The 24,841-nt window shown below is 42.4% G+C and overlaps 1 protein-coding gene across 2 annotated transcripts; it reads right to left on the minus strand.

Moving 5' to 3' along the window:
* Nucleotides 1–212: 212 nt before the first annotated feature.
* CHRNA6 (cholinergic receptor nicotinic alpha 6 subunit) lies at nucleotides 213–15,652 on the minus strand. Of its 2 annotated transcripts, XM_021681546.1 has the most exons (6): nucleotides 15,574–15,652; nucleotides 13,748–13,887; nucleotides 4,190–4,234; nucleotides 3,000–3,109; nucleotides 1,933–2,908; nucleotides 213–344 (listed from the first exon to the last, which is right to left on the minus strand). In XM_021681546.1, exons 1-6 carry the CDS (start codon nucleotides 15,650–15,652, stop codon nucleotides 213–215), a joined length of 1,482 nt encoding a protein of 493 aa, XP_021537221.1. The 2 variants fall into 2 exon arrangements, with proteins under 2 accessions (XP_021537221.1, XP_021537222.1); XM_021681547.1 differs by lacking the exon at nucleotides 4,190–4,234.
* Nucleotides 15,653–24,841: the final 9,189 nt, after the last annotated feature.

Here is a 24,841-nt window from a genome sequence, read left to right on the forward strand (position 1 = left end):
AGTGTTATAAAACATCTTAAAGTACTCCTCCGTGCTACAAAGGAGGGCATTCAGCCTCCCGATTTGCAATAAAGTCCTCTTTTTCCATCTAGCCATCAGCTTCAGTATATGGGGGACTTGGATGGAAAGCTTTATATCCCTTTCCTGATGGTTGGGAACAAAGAACAAATACAGCATCTGTAAGTTTCAAAAGCTAAAAGGAAAATACATCCTTAAGACTTTCCTGTGTTCCCTAGCAGCGGCTGTAGAAATAGCCCCGCAGTTCCAAACACACAGACAATTATAAACACCCAAAGAAATACCCTGTCCACCACCATGGCCACGTATTTCCAGTCGTCTTCTACCTGAAAGGCAAACAAAAAGTAAAAAAAATTTAAAAATATATTGAAACCATAGGGAATGTGCTTTGTCTCATAAATAAGCTGCTTCCTTTTCAAAGAAGACTTCTCTGGCAATTTTTAAAGCAAATATTGGTTTTAACCTGGTTAAGCCATGTCACCTGTATAGTTCACAGAACTTTGAAGAGTGTGGATGCGCCCTTCCATGCCTCATGCAGATGGCTACCTAGTGAGCACAAAGGGCTTTTCCTGCAAAAAGCATTCCCGAGATAGCTCAACTTTTGCTCAGATAGCTCAACTTTTGCCATTGGCACCACTGGATATTTTGACTCCTTGGCAGGTCTGGGAAATGGGTTTGGGGCAGGGGGTGCAGGACGTGAGGAATGATGGAGGGCCCCCTTCTCAGGAATAGGCAGCCCTCTAGACTGCAAAGTCATGCTGGTTGTGGGGAGTTCATTGCATTTCTCATGTCGTTCTGATGAAGTACAGTTGGAAGGCAGGCAGGCGGGGACCAGCCCCCCCCCTTCGCCCTAAAAGGAACCCCCCTTAAAAGGATTTTACCACACCCTGGAAGGAGCCCTCCACCCTTTCCCATATGACAGAAACCTGATTGGACGACAGGCACGGGAAGGGTCAATCAGATTAAAACAGCAACATGACCAAGAACCGTGGGCACCGATGGAGGAAAAAATCCTGTAACACTTCCAGATTCTGGCTTCCAACTGATTATGCCTCCAACTTATGCCTGAAGCCTATGTCTCAGGTGGTGTCTTGAGGGCCCTACCCAGTGGTGTTTAAGTCAACAACTCTTCCCTCCATTTTATGAAGGTGTCACCATGAAGGTACAGTTCTGGGCTCACCTGTCCCATGATACATCCCCCACCCCTGCCTTGTGACTCGCAATCACAGGATCGTCCCCTGCACCAATGGGGCAGACTTCGGGTCTCGAGACAACCTTTCACTAGGAGATATGGATGCCGGCAGCTGCGGTATGAGGTCAAACCCAGACACCTGACACAGGTTTTCAGATGCCCTCAGCTAGTCATCCAGATGAAATGGAAAACTGGCATGATTTTCTTGAGCTCTCTCTTTGGAGGCTGGGGGAGGTCCTTGCTGCTATTCTGGGCAACAAAAGCAGACTATGTTGATGCTAAAAATATCCCTGAGGCTCATTCAGTCCACACCTAAATCCCTCTCCTGTAGAATAAGTGGGGTTGGAATCGCAGACTCAGTCCCCTCCCCCAGTACTCTCAGACTGCAGGCTGCTCGGAGGGGCAGATCTCCCCATTCACCCTTCCCTGTGCCACTGTTTTTAAGAAACACTTTCATTAACCAAGGTCGTCCTGAATGTTTATTTTAACCAGATTTCACTGGAGTTAACATTTTCAGAGGTGGAGGTTTGCAATGAGACTATGGTTTACTCCACCCAACCCCCAGGCCACTTCACCCATAACTGCATAATAACCAAGCTCAGTCTTAGAGTAATGCTCCCTGACCGTCTTGGAAACAGAACTCACACTGAAGATCCACCCTGCTCTATAAAGTGCCTCTAAGCCTGCTACGGGTGGACAGGCCAGCAGAGCCAGGTACCTACCTCCTTTGTTTCATTTTGGCTCTTCATGTTTTCTGCTATGAATTGAACACTATTAATTACATCTTCGACATCAGGCGAGTGCTCTGAATTCGCAGTCATCCATTGTAAAGGCTGATGACTTGATCTCTTGCTGGCGGCAAGCTCACTTGATTTAGGACAGCGGCAGCATGCTTTAGGAACTTTGGTCTCTCTGCAATGATCAAAGTTGACTTTGGTGGACCTACTGGAAATGCCTTTGGAGTTTTTATCAGAACTTGTCTCCCTCATCTTGTCCAGAGGCCTCCTCATCATCAGGATCGGGGGTAACAGCTGGAGGAAAACCGTCTTCACCCACTTGGGCATGGTGTGTGTTGTTGGGGTGCGATAATGTATGTTCAACACGAACACAGTCACCACAATGGACAGGGTGACAAAGATCATGGTGAACAGTAGGTACTCACCCACCAGTGGGATCACAAGAGACGTGGACGGGATGGTTTCCGTGATTACCAGCAAAAACACAGTCAGAGAAAGCAGAACTGAAATACAAAGTGTCACCTTTTCACCACAATCAGAAGGAAGATAAAAGACCAGCACGGTTAGAAATGAAATAAAGAGACAGGGGATGATCAGATTAATGGTATAAAACATCGGCAATCTTCTAATGTAAAAAGAATAGGTTATATCTGTGTATATCTCCTCACAACAGTTGTATTTTATGTCATGCTTGTAGCCAGAAGCATCAACAATTTCCCATTCGCTGTTTTCCCAAAAATCATTCATATCCACTTTAGATCCAATGATTAGAAGATCAATTTCAGCTTTGTCATATGTCCAGGAACCAAATTTCAGGGAACAATTCTGATGATCAAAAGGGAAAAAAGTGATATCCATAGGACAGGAACTCTTGAAAATAGCTGGAGGAGTCCAGGTTATCATGCCATCATATTTAAGAAGAGCTTTTGTCTTGCCTTCGACTTGAAAATCACCAACAGCACTGCAAAATAAACTAGACACCATTAGTAACACCCCCTTTGCTGTACCGAAGGCAACTTTGGAAAGAGACAACTGCTGCCAAAAGCCCATACTTGTTGTAGAGAACAATGTCAGGCTTCCAGATCTTATCCACAGGAACACGTAGAGTCTCAATGCCATCATATTCCACTGGGTCCCAGCGCAATTTATAATCATTCCAGATCTAAAGGCAGAAGAAGTCAGTTGAATAAAAAATTCTTAGTAACTTTCTTCCAATGTTAATTCTATGTTCGTTTAGCAGGGTTTTTTTGAAAAAGTAAGTTCTAATTTAAAGAGTACATTAGAAGGCACCTGGCTGGCTCAGTCAGTAGAGCATGCAACTCTTGATCTCAGGGTCATGAGTTCAAGCCCCACACTGGGCCTGGAGCCTACTTAAAAAAATAAATAAAAAGTACATTGGTTTCTTTCTTTGTGTGTGTGTGAGAGAGAGAGAGGGAGGGAAGGAGAGAACAAGCAGGGGAAGGGGCAGAGGGAGAAGCAGACTCCTCGCTGAACAGGGAGCAATGCAGACTCGATCCCTCAACCCTGGGATCATGACCTGAGCAGAAGTTTAACCAACTGAGCCACCCAGGCGCCCAAGAATACATTGATTTCTACCAAAAGTTGAGAGAATAAATCCATGTGGAATAGGCGGCTAGGTAGCTGAGCTGATTTTGGCAAATATGACTTAGATAATTAACTATATTATTAATTAGCTGGCCAAGTTTATAAACTCAACTTCTATGTTCCATAGACTATATTCACACTGGAGTAGCAACTCATTTCTAATATTAAAAAGATAGTTTAAGTGTACGATGATGAGTTTGTTACAAAGTCTGTGTAAAAGATCAAGGCAAGAAGGACGCATGAGATGGTATAACTGATAAAACCCGCTAGTGGGAATCTAACCCAGGGGCTCTCACATTCAGTTCCTGACTTCCTTAGGCCTGGTGCAACAGGATCAAAGAGTGGGCAAGCATCTGACTCTGGGGCTCAAGTTACAGATAAAAATAGGAGACTTGAGGGCAGAAACCAGAAGGGACAGGTCTCTGTGTCCCAGAGAACTTTATCACTATGTTTCTGCACCTGTGAAGTTTGCATCAAGCAGCTGTTATCAGAGCTGAATTTTAGGCTTCGGAGACAGATAATATTTTATGCTCTGTCATAATTTGGAAATGGAAAGAGGGAATGCTAGTGAAATTTATCCATTAGACTTTGTTAGCCTGGCACATGAGTGAGACACGTCCAAAGGAAGGACACATACGTGACGTAGCCACAGATTGGTTTCCATGATCTGGTTTACTTCATCCTGGGAAAAAGAAATAATATTTTTTAGCCTTAAATGTACTTGCTAATTAAGGTGGATCTTAGAACAAGAATTATAATAAGAGAGAGCCAAATCTGAGTTATTTATACTAACAGAGGAAAACAAAGAGGACTGAAAAAGCAACTTATAAAATACAACCAGAAATATGATATTTTCACATCTGGTTCCAACCCTGTTGACTCTGAGAAAAAATGTGGCTTAAAGACTGTCTTTCAAATCTGATTTGAGTCTCACCTCTTCTGTGAAAACTTCCTTTTTTCTTTTTTTTTTAAAGATTTTATTTATTTATTTGAGAGAGAGTGAGCGAGAGCAGGAGCAGGGGGAGGAGCAGAGGGAGGGGGAGAAGCAGACCCCCCGCTGAGCAGGGAGCCCGACAAGGGTCTCAGTCCCAATCCCGGGACTCCAGGATCATGACCTGAGCTAAAGGCAGCTGCTTAACTGACTGAGCCACCCAACACCCCTTGTGAAGACTTTCTGATCACCACAGCCTGTAAAGGTTTCTGATTCCATGAAAGAAGGAAGAGAAGGGGCAGTGGGAAGGAGGGAGGGGAAGAACTGCAGATGGTGATGGGTATCAGACCCTGGTTCATTGATTTTACCATCTTCGTCCCCAGTCCTTGAAAACCTCCCTTCCTCAACTGTGCTCGGCACTCTCTAGGCTCTGAGTCCTGAGCCCAATTGCCCCTTGAAATGTCAGCCTCAGTTCACCATGGAGTTTTCCAGCTGGGACCTACCACTCCATTGCAACACATCCCAATTCTCATCCAAGCCATGCTGATTGCTTCAATCATTCATTACTTGAATATTTATTGAGTACTTATTATGTACTCTATAAATGCTGGGACTGCAGCAGTAAACAGGTGGAAAAATTCCCTACCTTCATGTTTCTAAACTGTTAATTGGGGAGACAAAAAAATCAATAATAGATATATAATATAATGTATGATAGTTATAAGTCCTGTGAAGAAAAATAGAGAGGGATGGAGTGGTGTGTGTGTGCATGTGTGTATGTGTGCATACATATGTGCATACATATATGCTCACACATCTGTTTTAGACAGAATGGTCAAAGAAGGCTTCTCTGAGGAGGTAGTTTAAGCCAGTACCTAAATGGCCTGAAAGGAGTCATGGAGCTATCAGGAAGAAAACATTTCAGGCCTAAATCCCAAATATGTGTTCCTAAGCAGCTACCAGCCTTCAGTGGGAAAACTGAAGACATATCCAGAACTTTCAACAACCTTACAGCACAATAGCTTGGAAGGTATTGGGTGTTCCCAGTGGCCAACAATGCGTTCCCAAAACTTATCAACTGGAGCACTTGGGTGGCTCAGTTGGTTAAGTGTCTGCCTTTGGCTCAGGTTATGATCTCGGGGTCCTGGATCGAGCCCCATGTTGGGCTCCCTGCTCAGTGGGGAGTCTCCTTCTCCTTCTCCCTCTGCCCCTCCCCATCGTTTGTGTTCTCTCTCTTGCTCTCTCTCTCAAATAAGTAAATAAAATCTTAAAAAAAAAAAAAAGTACCAACCTTGCTTTACAAGACACATGGACACCCCGAGAGTAAATGAATTCAACTGTAGTTGACAGAGCTGTGGCCAGGACTCAGACACCAACCGGCTCTTTTTTACTGAGCTGCTCTGTACTTCACAACCTCCCCTGCCAAGCTTCCTCCTTCAAATGGGTTTGTGTCAAGTCATAGTAAGCCCCAGGGTTTTAAAAGGTCAACAAAAGGAGTTACATTCATGGTTTCCTATTAGCCAGGAAAAGAAAAAAAAAAAGAGGCTATACCTATCCATTGACCAAGCAGTCCATGGCTTTATAATCACCCAAGCCTAAGGCTGATGCCTTCTGCTTTCGAGGTTATGTTGTGACCTATAGATTCCAGCAGAGGCCATGTCAATAAATCCGTTGGCTGCCGATCAGGAATGGACTAACGATGCAGTCCAGGAAGGTCTTAAGGGTAAATGTCTTAAGGATCTTCCAAAGACTGCATCCTCTCTGTACACTAGTATACTGTGTTGATAGAACTAGTGTACACTGTGAACTAGTACACTGTGTTCAAATCATTCAAATCTGTTGGCGATATCATCCCAACAACATCTCTGTCTCCCCGCCAACACATCCACAGGCTGGTGAGGCTCCGTGTGGTGTGGACATCCTCAGGGGCGTCAGCCAACTTTATGGATCAGGACTTGTTCTGGCAAGTCTTGTTCTCCACCCAATTCCAAACCACACTGATGGTCATGGGCACTACCATCAGACAGCCCAGCTGGAGGAGGCCAGAGACCCACAATACCATTCCACGTTCCTGGGACCATTGCCCTGTATCTCTTTCTTGGGAAAATAAATTAGTTGGAACCCTGCCTGCATCAAAGGATTGGAGTTACAATTTCAAATTGATTAGCTTCCAGAGCAGCGGAGACTGAGATCAGAAAGGCCAGGTGGACTACACTTTAAAGGCCTTTAAGTTTGTCATTTCAGATATGGGAGGCCATCAAAACACTAGACAGGGGCTTTGTCTTGAATCGCTGTTGGGAGGACAGCAGATGTGCTCTAACATTGAAAGATCATCCACCCAGAAAACTCTGTGACCAGAGTCATTCTGTATGGCAGAAAAACACTTCTAGGTAGAGCAGCAAGAGGCCTAGAGACTTTGAGAAGGGAGTTGGTGGTTGTGCATCCTGGCTGTCCTACATCACAGAGCCATCCCCAGAGCTCACCATGGCTCAAAGACAACAATGAACATGATCCACAGGGACTTTTGGTGCCCCATCCGAGAACAGGTGGTCTCTAATACACCAATGAGATTGGCTACATTAATATCTGACAAAGTAGACTTCAGAAAAAACAGTTAGTATAGGCAACGAGGGACATTACATAATGCTAGAAGGATCAATTCACCAGGAAGACATAATAATCCTAACTGTATACACACCAAACAATAGTCTTCAATTAGATGAAACAAAAATTGATAAAGCTGAAAGAAGGAACAAACCCCCTATTATAGTTGGAGACTTCAACTCCACCTCCCTTAGCACCCAGTAGAACCACTAGACAGAAAATCAGCAAAAATAGAGAAGATCTGAAGAACATAATGAATCAACAGGATCTAACTGACATATATAGAACACTTCACTCAAAACAGCAGAATACACATACTTTTCAAGCATGCATGGAATATTAACCAAGATAATAAACCACATTTTTATCATGGGCCATAAAATAAACCTCATAAAATTTAAAAGAATTGAAAACATACAGTGTGTTTTCTGACCATAATGGAATCAAACTAGAAATCAATAACAAAAAGACAACAGGAACATCTCTAAACCCATAGGAACTAAACAATACTCTTCTAAATAATCCATGGGTCAAAGAGGATGTCTCAAAGGAGATTTTTTTTTTTTAAGATTTTATTTATTTATTTGAGAGAGAAAGAACACGTGTGTGCCCATGAGCAGGGGGAGGGGCAAAGGGAGATGGAGAAAGAGAATCCCAAGCAGACTCTGCACTGAGCACGGAGTCCCATGCAGGGTTTGATTTTACAACCCTGAGATCATGACTTGAACCGAAATCAAGAGTCAGATGCTTAACCGACTGAGCCGCCCAGGTGCCCCTCAAAGGAGATTTTTAAAAATACATAGAACTAAATGAAAATCAAAACACAACATATCAAGACATGAAGGACATAGCTAAAAAACAGTGCTGAAAATAAAATTGTAGCATTATATGCTTACATTATAAGTAAGGAAAGATCTCAAATCAATGATCCAAGTTTCTACTTCAAGAAATTGGAAAAGAAGCACAAAATGAACCCAAAGCAAGCATAAGGAAGGAAAAATAAAGATAAGGGTAGAAATTATGGGGCACCTGGCTGGCTCAATCATTGGAGCATGCAAATCTTGATCTTGGGGTTGTGAGTTCGAGCCCCAAGGTGGATGTAAAGATTACTTAAATAAACAAATAAACTTTAAAAAAAAAGAGTAGAAATCAATAAAATTGAAAAGGAAAACAATAGAGAAAAATCAGTGAAACAAAAGCTGATTCTTTGGGGGAAAAAAACAACAAAATTGATGACCTTGTAGCAAGATTGACAGAAATAAAAACAAAGACACAACTCACCAACATCAGAAATGAAATAGGAGCACCACAGATCCTGTAGCCATTACAAAGAATAGACAATACTATAAACAACTTTATCATACATTCAAAAATTTAAAAGAAGTGGATTAAACCTCAAAAGCCACAAATTATCCAAATTCAAAGAAGATGAAATTGACAGTCTGAATAGCCTATAGCCATTTTTAAAAATTGAATTTATAGTTAAAAACTCCTGGAACAGAAACCTCTAGACCTAGTAAGTTCCCCTGGAGAATTCTACCAACTATGTAAAGAAGAACTAATATCAATTTTATACAATCTCTTCCAGAACATAGAAGAGGATGGAACAATTCCAAGTATTTTTTATGAAGTGTTATCCTGACACAAAACCCAAAGACAGTACAAAAAAAGAAAACTACAGAGCAAACTGAATCCAACAATATATAAAAAGTTATCCACCATGATTAAATGAGATGTAAGACTGGTTCAACATTCAAAAATCAATCAATGTAATTTACCATATCAACAAGGTAAAGAAGAAAAATTATGTGACCATATCCATTGATGCAGAAAAAGCATTTAACAAAAATTCAACATCAACTCATGATAAAAACTCTCTGAAAACTGGGAATAAAGAACTTCCTCAGCTTAATGACAACCTCTATAAAACGCCTACAGCTATCATTACACTAAATGGTGAAGGACTGAATGCTTTTTCCTTAAGATTGAGAACAAGGCAAAGATGTCCACTCTCACCACTTTTATTCAACACAGTACTAGAAATTCTAATCAATGCAATAAGGCAAGAAAAAGGGGGGAAAAGGCACAGATTAAAAAGGAAGAAATAAAACTATCTCTATTTGCATATGACATGGTTGCCTACATAGAAAATCCATGGAATCTATAAAAATACTGAAACTAATCAGCAAGATCTCAGGATACAAGATCAATATACAAAAATCAATTTAATTTCCATATACTAACAACGAACATGGAGAAACCAAAATTAAAAGCACATTCTTTTCTTTTTTTTTTTTTTAAGATTTTATTTATTTGACAGAGAGAGAGACAGCGAGAGCAGGAACACAAGCAGGAGGAGTGGGAGAGGGAGAAGCAGGGTTCCCGCCGAGCAGGGAGCCCGATGTGGGACTCGATCCCAGGACCCTGGGATCATGACCTGAGCTGAAGGCAGACGCTTAACGACTGAGTCACCCAGGCGCCCCAAAAGCACATTATTTTCAATTGCTTCAAATAAAACAAAATACTTACATATTCACATAATAATGCATAAACAGGATCTGTATGCTGAAAATTACAGAATGCTGATGAAAAAAAGAACTAAATAAATGGAGAAATATCTTGCATTCATGGGTTGGAAGATTATACAACAGTGAAAATGTCACTTCTCCCCAAATTAATCTATAGATGTAATGCAATTCCTTTCAAAATCCCAGCAAGGTTTTTTGTATATATAGGCAGCTTCTTCTAAGGCTTAAGCCCCAGAATAGCTAATATAATTTTGACAAAGAAGAATAAGGTGGCAGGAATCACTCTGGCCAATACTAAGACTTACTGGGTACCTGGGTGGCTTAGCTGGTTAATGTCAGCCATTAGCTCAGATCCTGGGATCAAGTCCTCCACAGCCTCCCTGCTCAGTGGGGAGTCTGCCTCCCCCGTCCCTCTGCCCCTCTCCCTGCTTCTGCTCTCTCTCTCTCAAATAAATAAATAAATCTTAAAAAAAAAAAAGACTTACTATATAGCTACAGTAATCAAGACTGGGTGGTATTGGTGGAGGGCTAGTCACAGAGATCAATGGGATGGAACAGAGGACCCTGCAATAGACCCGCACAAATACACTCAACTGATTTTTCACAAAGGTGCAAAGCCAACTCAATGGAAAAAGGGATAGCTTTTTCAACAAATGATTCTGGAGCAATTAGACACCACAGACCACCCCCTGCCCAAAAGAACAAGCCTCACATTTTATACAAAAATTAAAAATTAACTCAAAATGGGTAACAGTCTTAAATGTAAAACATAAATAAAGCTTTAAGGAAAAAAATAAAAGAAAATCTCTGGGATCTGCAATTAGGCAAAGAATTCTTAGGCTTAGTATCAAAAGCACAACACATAAAAGGAAGAATTGAAAACTGGACCTCATCAAAATGGAAAAGTTTGAGTGAAAGCCCACATGAAAAAGATGAAAAGAGAAGCTACAAACTAGGGTGAAATATAGCTGACCCTTGAATACACAGGTTTGAACTGTGCAGGCCCACTTACACGTAGAATTTTTATGGCACTGTGCTGTAAATGTATTTTCTCTTCCTCATGATTTAATAACATTTTATTTTCTCTTCCTTTATTGTAAGAATACAGAATATAACACACATAACATATAAAATATGTGTTAATCAAGTGTTTATGTAATCAGTAAGGCTTCAGGTCAACAGTAGGCCATTAATAGTTAGGTTTTGGAGGAGTCAAAAGTTATATGAAGAATTTTGACTATGGTAGGGGCTGGCACCCCTAACCCCTGCATTATTCAAAGGTCAACTGTATTTACAAACCACATATCTGGCAAAGTATTAGTATCTGAAATATAGCAAGAACTCTCAACACTGAACAGTTAAAAAAAAAAAAATCAAACAATCCAATTAGAAAATGGGCAAAAACCATGAACAAACATTTCACCAAAGAGGATATACAGATGGAAAATAAGCCCATGAAAAGATGTTCTATATCATTAGTCATTAGGAAAATGCATATTAAAACTACAATGAGATATCATTGTATACCTATTAGAACGGCTAAAATAAAAAATAGTGACAACACCAAATATTGGTGAAGATGGGGATAAACTGGATCACTTATATATTGCTGGTAGGAATGAAAAAGGATAGATCCACTCTGGAAAGCATTTTGGCAGTTTCTTAAAAAAACTAAACATGCAACTACCACATGACCCAGCAATTGCACACCTGGAGGTTTATCCCAGAGAAATAAAGATTTACATTCGCACAAAAACCTATACCCAAATGTACATAGCACTTTTATTTGTAATAGAACAAAACTGGAATCAACCCAAATGTTCTTCAACCAACGAAAAGTGAAATAAATTGCAGTGCATAAGTACCACGGAATACTACTCCGCACCAAGAAGAAATGAACTATTGATACAATCAACAACTGGCATGAGTGTCCAGAAAATTATACTGAGTGGAAAAGCCAATCCCACAAGATTACATACTATATTACTCCGTTTTTATATAACTTTCTCGAAATGACAAAATTTTAGAAATGGAAGACATATTAGTGGGTGCCACTGGGGAAACTGGGCAAAGTGTACAAGGGATCTTTCTATTATTTCTTACAACTGCATATAAATCTACGATTATTTCAGTAAATAAAATTCAACTTAAAAAACTAAATTTCCTAAGCCTCCCTTACAGCTAGAGGTTGTCAGTGAGATAGGAAGCCAAGGATGTTAGTAGGACTTCTAAGAAAACTCCTCAAGGAAGTCACAGATGTCTGTTATGTGCCCTTCTCCCTTCCTCCTGCTTATTACCAAGGGTGTGAATATGATGAGTGAAATCAGCAGTTACCTTGCCAACACTGAGGGAAGAAAGCACATGATGAAATAGAAAGATGGGAACTTTGCTCACTGCCACCATGCACGGTTTATGCTTTAAGCATCATGGTCCATGTGATTGGCATCCCCTGGATGTTGTGCAGTGTCTAACCTGAGCAACCCAACACAGTGGTGCAGTCAGTAACACCATGAAGCCACCTGGTGTAAACCTCCTAAACTGTTAACCTTTAGATTTATGTTACATAAGAAAGATATAAACTTGTTTTATTTAAGCCGTGTTATGTTTTAAAATCTCTGATAGCAGCCAAATGCAAATGTCAAAATCTGTAATCTGCCGTCCCCACCCACCATACTTTATAACAACCCAATCCACAGCAAATTATGGCTCCCAGCCCAGTAGGAGGCCAGTAACCAGTATAACACTCTTTGGGGGTAGAGAGGATCAGAATAGGTACCAAATAAATATTTTTTAAATGAATGAGCGGGTCCATCTAAGCAAAAGAAAACATGTGACTTTTTTTAAACCAATATGTACCAGTATATACATATTTCCAACTTGGGCCAGAAGCCAGAGGACCAGGCCAGGGTCAGCCTCGTCCAGCAGGAAGCATGGACCGGAGAAATATCATGGGCCCTGACTTCACATCTGTAATGAAGGTCTTTCCCCAGTGAACCTTGAGAGCCACCACTGATTCCCACGGGGCAAAGCCTAGGAGGACGGAGGGCTCCTTCCTTATCCATTGGCTGGGACTGATGAAGGGGGGTTCCCTTTGTTGTGCACTCTTGTCTCTCTGCGATGCTTACGCTCCCCCTACTTCCTGAGCCTGCCTATTCCTGGAATTTGGTCCAAGCCCCGTCCCATGTCTTGGAGCCAGAACTCTGCTCTATGTTATAATATCAGGTCTCACTACCTCCTCTCCTGCCAACTAGGGCATGAAGATTATTCAAAAGGAACTGCAGTCAGGCGCCTGGGTGGCTCAGTCATTAAGCGTCTGCCTTCGGCTCAGGTCATGATCCCAGTGTCCTAGGATCAAGTCCCACATTGGGCTCCCTGCTCGGCAGGAAGCCTGCTTTTCCCTCTCCCACTCCCCCTGCTTGTGTTCTCTCTCTCTGTCAAATAAATAAATAAAATCTTAAAAAAAAAAGAAAAAAAAGAACTGCAGTCCTACTTGCCCTTGAACATAGTAGCAATAAATTAAAGTAAGAACTCCAAATTGCCATCTGTTTTTTCAGGGCTGGATGGAATTCTATATGAAAGAAGGTGATTTTTTTTTTTCTTTCTTGCATAATGTAGAAGACTTAAAGGCATTCTTTTTTTATGGAGTGAAAAAAACATAAGCTTTGGAGTCGGACAGGTTTGATTAAGATCTCAGTTCCACCATGTTTTAGTCGTAGGACCTTAAGAAGTTTGCTTAACTGAGCTTCCCTCCAGCTATAAAATGCAGATGACAGCCACTAAGTGTAGACACAGTGACTGGTGCATAATAGGTGCACAATGAAGTTAGCTCCCTCTGTATTCTCCCTTCAACTTCCCCTTCGCCTCCTTGTTTCATAAACTCGCTCTGAAAGCACTTCCAGAAAGACACTGCCTTGATGTGAGTAATTACAGCATAAATGGGGAAGCGTCTTCTTCCCAGCTGGAGGGCTTTGCAGGGCCAGCGCTCATGTAGATGTGTGTTTATTCGTGTTTTTAAAATTTCTATATTTACCCTATACAATAACTAGGACAATGTCGAGAATTGCTCTGCTCCCCACCCCCACCGCAGAGTCAGGGTTTCTCTGAGAACAGGCAGTGAACTGGCAGCACTTACCACATTGGCCAGCTGTGTGATGGCCACTTCAAAATGCACTGTGACGGGATCAGAAACATTTTCTACAGGCCTGATGAACTGGTTATAATGAGAAAACAGTTTGTGAAAGAGTCTCTCTTCAGATGCACAGCCTGCAGAGCCTGCATGGCCAAACAGAGGGAAGAGTTAGAGAAGCAGAGAGGGTGCTTGCGGATGGGGAGGTTCTGGCACTGCCATCACCAAGTGACGTGGGCAGTGGGGTGTCCAAGCCAACGGAGCCCTCCTGCCCCTGCGTTCTGTCCACCCATGCAGACTGGCCCTGTGCCCATGTACCCTGCACCTCTGGGCCTCGGTTTGTCACCTCTGCCCTGAAGATAAAAGGGGAATGCATACGTCCCAGAAAACTGTGATATCAAATAAAATAATATTGGCAAGAGCACTTTTAAAAGTCTAATGCCCCACACATGCAAGGGGATAGCATGAACTCCGATTGTGGCTTATGTCACTGAGGATAGCTCACGATCTTACTGCTCTGGTTATTAAGGAAGAGTCCTGCCCTTTCTTGTCAAAACGCTGATCCAACTACCTGTTTCTACAACCAGTGAGGGGCTTAGCTGGGGAAACTTCACCAAGCAAACTGAAATAACTAGTAATCTTATTAAGATCTTAACAAGCCATACTCCTTTTTAAAGTCAGCTTTGAATTCAATTACTTTGGAGATTTGTGTAAGTGCAAGGTTTTTGAGGCAAACTTACTTAAATAGTTTTAAAAGAATTCAAAATTAGTTCTTAAATAACAGCATTTCAGTCACTAAATCTTAAATAGCTTAATGTGTATGTCTGTATTTTTCCAAGAATGCATTAAAAGTAGGTTACTTGCCTTCATTTGACATAATTCATTTCATTAATACCCCTCTATATTTTCCCTTATAGAAGCCAAATTTGACATCTGACATACTGTTCTACAAATTTCCCAGAGGGATTTATACCCTGAAAGAAAGTTAAAGGGACTGAAAACTCATTCTGCAAAAATGAACAAAAAATAGCTGTTGTATCACTAAATAAAGAGTAGTTTGACAAATGCCCTTGGAAACACTGAAACTGAGCTTTCAGCAGGAAAGAACAACTTTAAATGTAAAACAGCACTCTTGCCACTATAATCAATAATGGTAGAAATATTTCTACATAAAACAGACAAGAAACAATTCTCTCCATTACCCCATTCCCACCCGCCGCCCCAGACGCTGTAGATAAGCCCTCCATGAGTCTTGAAGAGCAAGCCCCCGCAAAGCCACCAGCACGTGGAAATGTGGTTTTCTTCCACAGAATAGCAGCTGTCTGTTTCCAAGGCTTAGCTTTAAAATGAATATCTTACTCTTAGGACACATTCCAACACAGTAATATGACATGCTTCCCAAAACAATGATGATTACCTTCAAAATGGAAGGGTTCACGGAATAAGTCATAGTATCAGCTAACAAACAAATCACAGTTAAAAATATATATATATTAAATACAAATACAAATAAATCAGGTGACTATACCCATGGCAGAGATGGATAGAAAACTGCATCATTATTATCACCATATTTTTAGTGGGACAATAAAATAAGGTATGGTTTACAAGGTTTCATTGTCCTCCCCACCCCACCCCCTAAATCTCATGTTAAACCTACCCAGTAAGAAATAGATTAATTATCAGTTATAACTGCAGTAATTCCTCTGCAGACCGTCTGCATATTCAGACATCGAATATCTCATCTCTGCTCAATCAAGCACAACTAGAAAAGAAGAGCAAACACATGTAGCTGAAAAGAGGATATGAGATAAAGCAGAAATAAAACCTACCTTTCAAGCAAGGCATGAATATACACAACCAGAGACACAAACCAAAGGGAAGGAGTCCCTGGCCCTTGCTGGTCAGCATGACTAAAACACACTTTGATTTCTTTTTCTAGTCAAAGGAGTGTGGAAAACAGAGCTACCAGACAGCCCCACGCATCAGACCTTTAAATCATCAGAGTTCCACTGCAATCCACGTGTTTCTTCTGTGCAATAAAAACATTCACAAGCGCAATACGGATGTTCCCAATATCAGAGCCTGAGACCAACAAAAGGGCAAATAAAAAGGACTCAATCTGATGTCAGATGAGTCATCACTTTCCTGTCACCCTAGATCTGTTTTCATGCAAGACCAGTGAAGAGAAGCAGTGAGGGAGCACTGGGCAGGCAGGACCGAGGGAGGATGGGAAACACCGCCTGGCTTCGAGCTTTCCGTAGCACAGTCTCAGCAGTCCTCCTTGCGGGGAAGAAACACCCTCTGACTGAGCCCCAAGTCCAAGGGAAGCAGGTGCTGGGTGCCAGACAGTGTGTTCTATTCACTGAGTTCTCTGGTTAATCAAGGCTTAGCCTTGTCATTAGAAAACTTCCTAAAATAGGAGTTTCCTTTCCTGTCTTAATAAGTGTGGCTTCGAGCAGCACTCATCTGATTTCATCTGACTCCAGCGCTTCTGGTGTCTTGTCTTTCTGAGCTCAGCAGTCACCATCCAGGACCAGAGATTAGCTGTCTGAGAACCAGAGGGATGAGTACTGAACACAGGATGTCACCTGGACAGCCCTATGACTATTGAAACATCCTTGTCATCAACTGGCTTTCTTATAAGTTTCTTCTTGCCTCTCTAAGTTTAGTGTCAAGAGGATTCTGATGAACGGGGCCTTCTGGTCAGATTTTGGTGTTGGTTAAAGAGGAGACAGACCCACAACAAAATGAAAAAGCAACCTGCAGAATGGGAGAAAGTATTTGCGACCATATGTCTGATAAGGAATTAATATCCAAAACATGTAAGGAACTCATAAAATTCAATATCAAGACATATCCAATTAAAAAGTGGGCTTTGGGGCGCTTGGGTGGCTCAGTTGGTTAAGCGACTGCCCTCAGCTCAGGTCATGATCTCAGGGTCCTGGGATAGAGCCCCACATCAGGCTCCCTGCTAGGCCGGGAGCCTGCTTCTCCGTCTCCCTCTGCCTCCCACTCCCCCTGCTTGTGCGCTCTCTCTGTCAAATAAAAATATAAAATCTTAAAAAAAAAAAAAAAAGTGGGCAACGGACCCGAATAGACATTTTTCCAAAGAAGACATACAAATGTCCAACAGGTATACGAAAGGGTTCTCAAAGTCACTGATAGCAGGGAAATGCAAATCAACCACAGTAAGATCTTACCTCTCACCTATTAGGATGGTTATTCCCAAAAAGACCAGACATATCAAGTGTTGGTGAGGGCGTGGAGAAAAGGAAATCAGTGCAGCTGCTATGGAAAACAGTATGGAGTCCCTCAGAAAATTTGAAAAAGGAACTACCAGGAGCACGGCCCTGCCATTCGCTTGGCTCACACCTTCGCAGCTACCAGAGTTACCTCTGCACCCAGAAGGAAGAGTAGGCCAGAGCCGGTGAGAACTCTCTTCCTGCTGAGATGTCTATCAAATGGCTTGCCGATTGCAGTCCTATGCGGGGCTCAGGGTCCCATTGTGACGTGTGAGACCAAGCCGGCGAGGTGTATCATGGGAAGCTCTTTAAGGCCAAGGACAACATAAACTGCCAGATGTCCAACATCACACTCACATACAGAGAAGGCCGAGTGGCACAGCTGGGGTGGGTGTACATCCGTGGCAGCAAGATCCGCTTTCTCATCTTGCCTGACATGCTGAAAAACGTGTCCATGTTAAAAAGCATGGAAAATAAAATGAAGGCTCAGGGGCTGACTGGAGAAAAGTTGCTATTCTGAAGGCCCAAGTCAGGGTGTCTGGGTGGCTCTGTGGATTACACATCTGCCTTGGGCTCAGGTCCTGATCCAGGGTCCTGGGATCGAGCCCCGCATCGGGCTCCCTGCCTAGAGGGAACCTGCTTCTCCCTCTCCCTCTGCCCCTCCCCCTACTTCTGTGCTCTCTCTCTCTCTCAAATAAACAAATAAAATCTTAAAAAAAAAAAAATGAAGGCTCCAGTGGTTACAAGAGGACAGGTATTGGGGCATGGAAACATCTTCCAGAAGAGAAGATAAATTTATCTGTTTAACAGGACTTTGTGTTATATTTTCTTTTAGGTTATCTGGGTTCAGGGAGGTGTGTGCTTATGTACATGTTTTAGGTTTTCTTTTGACATCTTTCTCTTTAGATCAGGGTCAACTCAATAAATATGGTGGTGGTTTTTGGTGGGGTTTTTTTTTGGAAAAAGTAAAGAAAGAACTACCATATGATCCAGCAATTCTACTTCCAGAAATATAACCAAAGCAAATGAAATTAGGATCACATTTGCATTTCTATGTTATTGCAGCATTATTCAAAATTATCACAGTATGGAAACCACCTAAGTGTCTGCTGATGGATGAAAAGACAAAGAAGATGTGGTGTATATATGTGCACACATGTGTGGAATATTATTCAGCCATGAGAAATCCCGCCACCTGAGACAACATGGATGACCCTGAAGGACAGCGTGCTGAGTGAAATAAGTCAGACAGAGAAAGACAAACACTGTATGATCTCATGTATGTGTGGAATCTAAAAAAAGCCGAACTCATAAAAGGATACAGACTTTCAGTTATAAAATTAATCAGTTCTGGTGATCTACTGTGCAGCATGGTGACTATAGTTAATATATACTTTAAATGTGCTAAGAGAGGGGAACCTGGCTGGCTCCGTCGGTAGGGCATGTGACTCTTGATCTCAGGATCATGAGTTCCAGCCCCACAGTGGGCGTAGAGTTTACTTAAAAAAAAAAAAATCTAATAAAAAAAATTTTTTTAAGTTTTCTAGGAGAATAGATTTTAAGTGCTCTCACCAACACACACAAATGGTTACCAAGTGAGGCAACGGATATGTTGATTAGCTTGACTGTGGTATCATTTCACAATGCATATGCATGTCATATCATCACATCATATACCTTAAATATATACAATTTTTATTTGTCAGTTAGACCTCAATAAAGCTGGGAGAAAAGAAGAGTTAGACTAGAAGATGATCTCTTGGGCCTTCCCATCCAAACATTCTATGACATCATCACAAAGGTAGTACACTTTGCAGTTGTGCCGAATTCAGACCAATGACTTTCCTCAAAATTCTATTAAACTCATATGTCTTGAGACAATGAAAGAGGAACCAACATTCAGCACCAAACTTAGACCCACCCAGAGCTGTCTGGCTGCCTGCTTCAGATATGTCATCTGAAGATGTTACTCAAGTGCTCCCCATAGCAGATGGGCTTTTGGACTTTGCTGAAGTGTCCTGTGGAGTTTGGAGAGAATCTAAGGTGATGAAGAGAAAAGGCCTGGACAACACTTTACCACGATGGATAAAATGCCAAGTCATACCCCAAAATGGGGCAATGCCTCAGTCATTTTTAGAGTAAAACACAAATCAAGTTGGCTGTTTTCCAAAGCACCAACAATACCCTCAACTATTTCTATTTCTCAGCCTTTAACTGATTTGTTCCTCACACTTTCTAACAGATGCACACTGTAGTTTGTCAAGAAAACTGTTGTTTCAGGGCACCTGGTGGCTCAGTCTGTTAAGCGTCTGTCTTCTGCTGAGGTCATGATCTCAGGGTCCTGGGATCGAGCCCCGCATCGGGCTCCCTGCTCAGTGGGGGGTCTGCTTCTCCCTCTCCCACTCTGCTCCTCCCACCCCACTCCCCCGCTCATACTCTCTCTCAAATAAATAAATAAATCTTGAAAGAAAGAAAGAAAGAAAGAAAATTGTTGTTTTATGTTTTTGTTTTATCCAACAATCCTCTATAGCCATCACCTGTCACCTTAAAGAACCACTTTAGAGGAGCGATCCTCTGGAATGGGTCCCAAATCAGCCCTGCTTTCTTCCAGGAGCACGCCATCAGGAGCCAGGGTGCAGAGTGGGAGGGTGGGGGACTTTATGAGAGGAGGTCACAGAAGAGCCTCCCTGGAGGCAAAGAATGCAGAGGGAAGAATATGGACTTCGGGGTCAAACGGACATGGATTTGGATCCTGGTGCTGATACTTGGGGGATATTGGACAAGTTACTTAAACTCCTTCAGCTCTGTCACCAAAAAAAATGTGATTAAATTCAGTAGTATAAATCATTTCACCTCTCCCTACCCAATTTTTTCTGTCATTTTTACTCACTCTCTCTTTTGTTTTAAGTTTATTTCTTTATCTTAGTAATTTCTTCCTCCAATATGGGGCTTGAACCCATGACCCCGAGATCAAGAGTCACACATTCTTCCAACTGTGCCAGCCTGTTGCCCCTCTCTTACCACTGCAAACAGACAACACAATTGAGTAGCTCTCAGGCCTGAACTTGTAGGAAAAATGTGCTGTATTTTAAATGCTTATATAGAATATACATTCTCCCATTCAAAGAAAACATTTATACTAACCCCTCATCATCAGAAAAATGCTTGAGTTTTGTAATTCAGTTATGGGTTTACATCCTGCATCAATCTCTCTCTGAAAATTGCAGGGATAGAAGTTAAAACCAAAGACACAGAAGAAAAGAAGCACACTTTCAAAATTTTTTTTAAAAATTTAATTCAAGAAACAAAAGAATTAAAGATATTTTGTCTTTTCCTGATGTTACTGGTTACCATTTCATGTTCATATTCCAGTAATTAGTTTAGCTGTGCTCTCACACCAACCAGAAGTTTAGTGCCGCTCATGGTTTATGGAGGTGGAAAGACTGGAGGGAGGGAGAGGTTCATCAACCTAGGAAGAGTCAGTCCTGTCTTGCCCTCCCCTCCCTCGCCCCTACCACACACACACCCCTCCACCCCCGGACACCCTCATTCCTCTTAGCCTGTTCCAAAAGGAAAAAGGAAGAAGCAATGCAGCTTAACTTTTCCAGGGCCATAAATCTGATGAAAACTGTGGATCCTAAGCCTCCATGCTCTTATGCCTATTAAATAAAATTTGACATTTAATTCCTGGGGATTTCCAACCTCAGGGGGAGGTAACCTATCATTTTCCCACTTTCTGCTCTCAGTCACCCCACATCACCCCTTTAAAAAAAAGGTTTTATTTATTCATTTGGAAGAGAGAGACAGAGAGCACAAGCAGGGGGAGAGGCAGAGGGAGAGGGAGAAACAGACTCATTATTGAGCAGGGAGCCCGATGCGGGGCTCGATCCCAGGACCTGGGATCATGACCTGAGCCAAGTGCAGATGTTTAACCATCTGAGCCACCCAGGTGCCCCCACATCATCCCTTTTTAAAATAACACCCTAGAGAGCTAATGTGTCAGGAAACCCATAAGTTTCAGAGACTCATTGTTGTGTTCCTTTTGGGTTTTTATCAGTAGATACTAACTTCAATTTGGAGGTTTTCTGAGAAAAAAAAAAGTGATACTGTTTAATATGAAACTTTTAATTCTTAATATTGTTTTAAGAGTTTTCCCCCTCCAGTTGCTAAATTAAAGCCATTGCCTCATTTGCTCTAAAAATAAGGGCGACTGTTTGATACAGTTCCATAAAACTGGTTAAGTGCTTAATTGAAGTCTGAGGGGTTTTTGGCATAGAAACTGCACGAATGAACATTTTGTTGACCTTTCTCCAACTGTCAGTTCTCTTTAAACTCAAACGAGAAGACTTTTTAGTTGTCCCTAAAGAAATGTAAAGGAAATAACCCTTTAAACATGTATTATTTATAAATCCACTGCAGCAAAACATCATCAATAATTTAATGATCCCATATGCCTGTTTTTTTGGTTTTTTTTAAACTACTGTCATTAAAACTGTCACATGTTCAATATCCCTAGTCAGTAGTATTTCACAGTCACCCCACCTGACATTTCCCATGCAGGAAAAATAAAAGAGCAGTAGGGTAAGTATTCAAATTAAATGCTAATTTTAGACCAAGAAGAAACATTTAATAAATAGCTCATAAGAGAGGCTCAAATTAATCCTACAATGCCCACCTTTGGACCACCTACATTTTAAGAAAAAGGGAAAGCCTTTGAACCGAGGGTGAGGTAAAGCAGAGAGAGAAAGTCAAAACTGAGTTGAAAGGCGAAGACCGTGCGTCGCATGATAGCTCCCTCCCAGCAGCCTGTGTGCGACCAGCAGGCTAAGTCCTTGCCATTCTCTCTCTTTATCCCCACACACTGGAGGAAGTGAGACGCGGTGTTGTAGGTGAAGACACTGACGCTCAAGCAGGTTAAGTAACTTGCTTCAAGGTCCATCATCGCTGATCAGTGGCTGAGTTAAGACGCCAGTCTCGCTGTCTGAATCTACAGCTGACGCTTTAACCTTAAAGCTATCCTCTAGTGCTTTTAGATCCATGAATACTTTATAAGTTCAATATATTTTTAGAGGGTTGTTATTGAAATGGGCCGTGGTTAACACTAACTTCATTTTCTTTTGCCATGGATCCTTCACAAGAGTCGAGGGAGCCAAAGCTAATTTATAAAGGGAGCTGGAACGGAGCACATAGTACCACACAGGAGTGAAAGCCCAGAGATTGACCCACTTAAGGCACAAGCTGACATCAGGCAAGTAAGTCCCCAGCTCGCGGCGTGTGGGCGATGGCGCCACGAACGCATCTCCACGGGTGCCGTTGCGGGCCGTGCGGCGAAGATCGCTAGGCTAAGCCCTTAGCGGTGACGGCCGTGGTAGGCCACGCTCTCCCAGCCAGAATGATTCCCACACAGAGCTCTGGGAATTCTGTAACTTCCCTCCAGACTTTCCCCATCACTAAATGGGCAGCAATTATCTCTGGGTCCTTCAAGGTAGAAGCGAATGTGCTTAAATCATAAAGCCCCTAAAAGGAAGAACCGATTCAAGGTTACCATCGTCCCACAACCCAGTAGTAATAAAATTATAATACAATGTATTCCACTTCCAGTAGACCCAGCTCTATGATTGTAAATAGGAATAACTGCCAATTCGTATTCCTTTCCTGGGGCTGCTATACCGAATTACCACAAACTTGCTGGCTTCATGCAACAGAAAGTTATTTTTTCACAGTTCTAGAGGCTAGAAGTCAAAATCAAGGTGTCAGCGGGACCATGCTCCCTCTGAAGGCTGTAAGAGGGAATCTTCCTTGCCTCTTGCAGCTTCCGGTAGCTCCAGGCGTCCCTTGGCTTGCGGCCACATCACTTCCGTCTCCACCTCTGTCATTACAAGGCTTTCTACTCTATGCCCAGGGCTTTGCCTCTTTTGTGTCTTACAAAGAAGCTGGTCCTTCGATTTAGGTCCTAGTGGGTAATCCAGGATGAACTCGTCTCAAGATCCTTAACCAAATTACATCTGCAAAGACCCATTTTCAAAGAGGGCAACATTCACAAGTACCAGGAGTTAGGACACAGACATACCTATCTTTTGGGGGCCCCCATTCAACCCACCACAAAAACTTACAGCATTGTGGTGAGGATTTAATTAGAAAGTATATGTAATAGCAGTACCAGCATACTGTAGGGGCAACGCACATTCATTTTCTTTTTCTGGAGAACAGTACTCTGATGTGTACAGCAGACTTCAAGGACTGGTGGGGAGGCCCAGAAAGTATGACTGTTTTTGTATAACATGGCGATTTCTTGTTCTTTCAAAGAAGAAAATCTGAAAAGTCACATATATCATGGTCCCTGATTAGTAGGTCAACTGTTAGTGTGCATCAGGATCAAGAGTAAGGGACAATCTTAAAAAGCACAGATTCCAGGTCCTGTCCTCAAAAATTCTGGTTCGCTGGGTCTGTGGTGGGACCTGGAAACTGCATTTTTATAAAGCTCCTGAGTTGATCCTGATGCAGGTGGGCAGTGCCACACCTCTGAGGAGCTCCTCCAGCAAGCTGCGGTAGGATTTCCACCCGGTCCCTCTACAGTGTGCTTCTGTGATATTATAGAGTTAGACGTTTCTAGAACAGGCATGCCCCCATGAATGCGTAGGTCACAAAACAAAAATGTTAGAGATATTCCGAAGTTGCTGTATAGGCACTATGTTTTGTGTGAGAAAGCTCCTTCAACGTAGGTGTTTACTGAGTCCTACTATGTTCTGGGCACAGGGATAGATGCTGAAATAGAGTTGTAGAAAATATACACTTATGTTTTCAAGTATCCATGGAACATTTACAAAAATGGACCTCTTGTTACGACCAAAAAAGTCTCAAAAAGTAACAAAGAATCTTTAGCATACAGAACACTCTCTGTCCACAAAAAAAGCAGAATTAAAAATTCCAAGATAATGCTCCAAACTTCCCTTTCTTTCAGAGCTCAAAATGTTGTATCCAGTCTTCTCGTTTTCAAGAAGCTAATAATGGAGAGAAGTCGTATGGCTCAGTTTTCATGGGTCCAAATATAACTAAGACCATTTTTTTTTTAAAGATTTTATTTATTTATTTGAGAGAATGAGATAGAGAGAGAGAGCATGAGAGGGGGGAGGGTCAGAGGGAGAAGCAGACTCCCTGCTGAGCAAGGAGCCTGATGCGGGACTCGATCCCGGGACTCCAGGATCATGACCTGAGCCGAAGGCAGTCGCTTAACCAACTGAGCCACCCAGGCGCCCTAACTAAGACCATATTAATCTTAAGGTGCTGACCACAGCAGTCATGCAGCCTGGAGCCCCCTCCCCACACTGCCCTGCTATTCAGGCTGCTGTCTACGCCTCTGCAGGAGCTTGACTCTGCCCCGGGCTTTCCCGCTACTTTGCTGAGCATGGCTGTCTTCCCACCATCAACAGCTCCATAAGGTCTGAGAGGTAGGGATGAGGAATGGGGAGTTTGGGGGTGGGGGTGGGGGAGGTGATCAGGGCAGGAAGGAACCAGAAAGATTCGCCACCTCCACCTGCTGAAGCAGGGCTGCTTGTGCCCCAAACCTTACCTGGACTTTTCTAAACATGGCGGTAAGGGAGCAGCTAGGCCCTCGGCTAGGCTACAGTCTCCATCTGCTAACCCCTGCGCTGTCTTTTCTGGAGCCCCCACACCAGAACACTTCCCTCTTCCTCGAACTGACAAGGCAGAGGCCCGGAGACCTAGCTGTGGATGTGAATTGCTAGGGACAGAGTTGGCACTAGGAAGCTCCAATGTCCAGAAACAACAAGTGAATGGAGGGACTGAGGAAGGAGGAGGGAGGCACCCCCACAGGATGCCCTGGGGAGGCTCCCTC

The sequence above is a fragment of the Neomonachus schauinslandi genome, chromosome 2 (genome assembly GCF_002201575.2).
Source record: "Neomonachus schauinslandi chromosome 2, ASM220157v2, whole genome shotgun sequence".
NCBI lineage: Eukaryota > Metazoa > Chordata > Mammalia > Carnivora > Phocidae > Neomonachus > Neomonachus schauinslandi.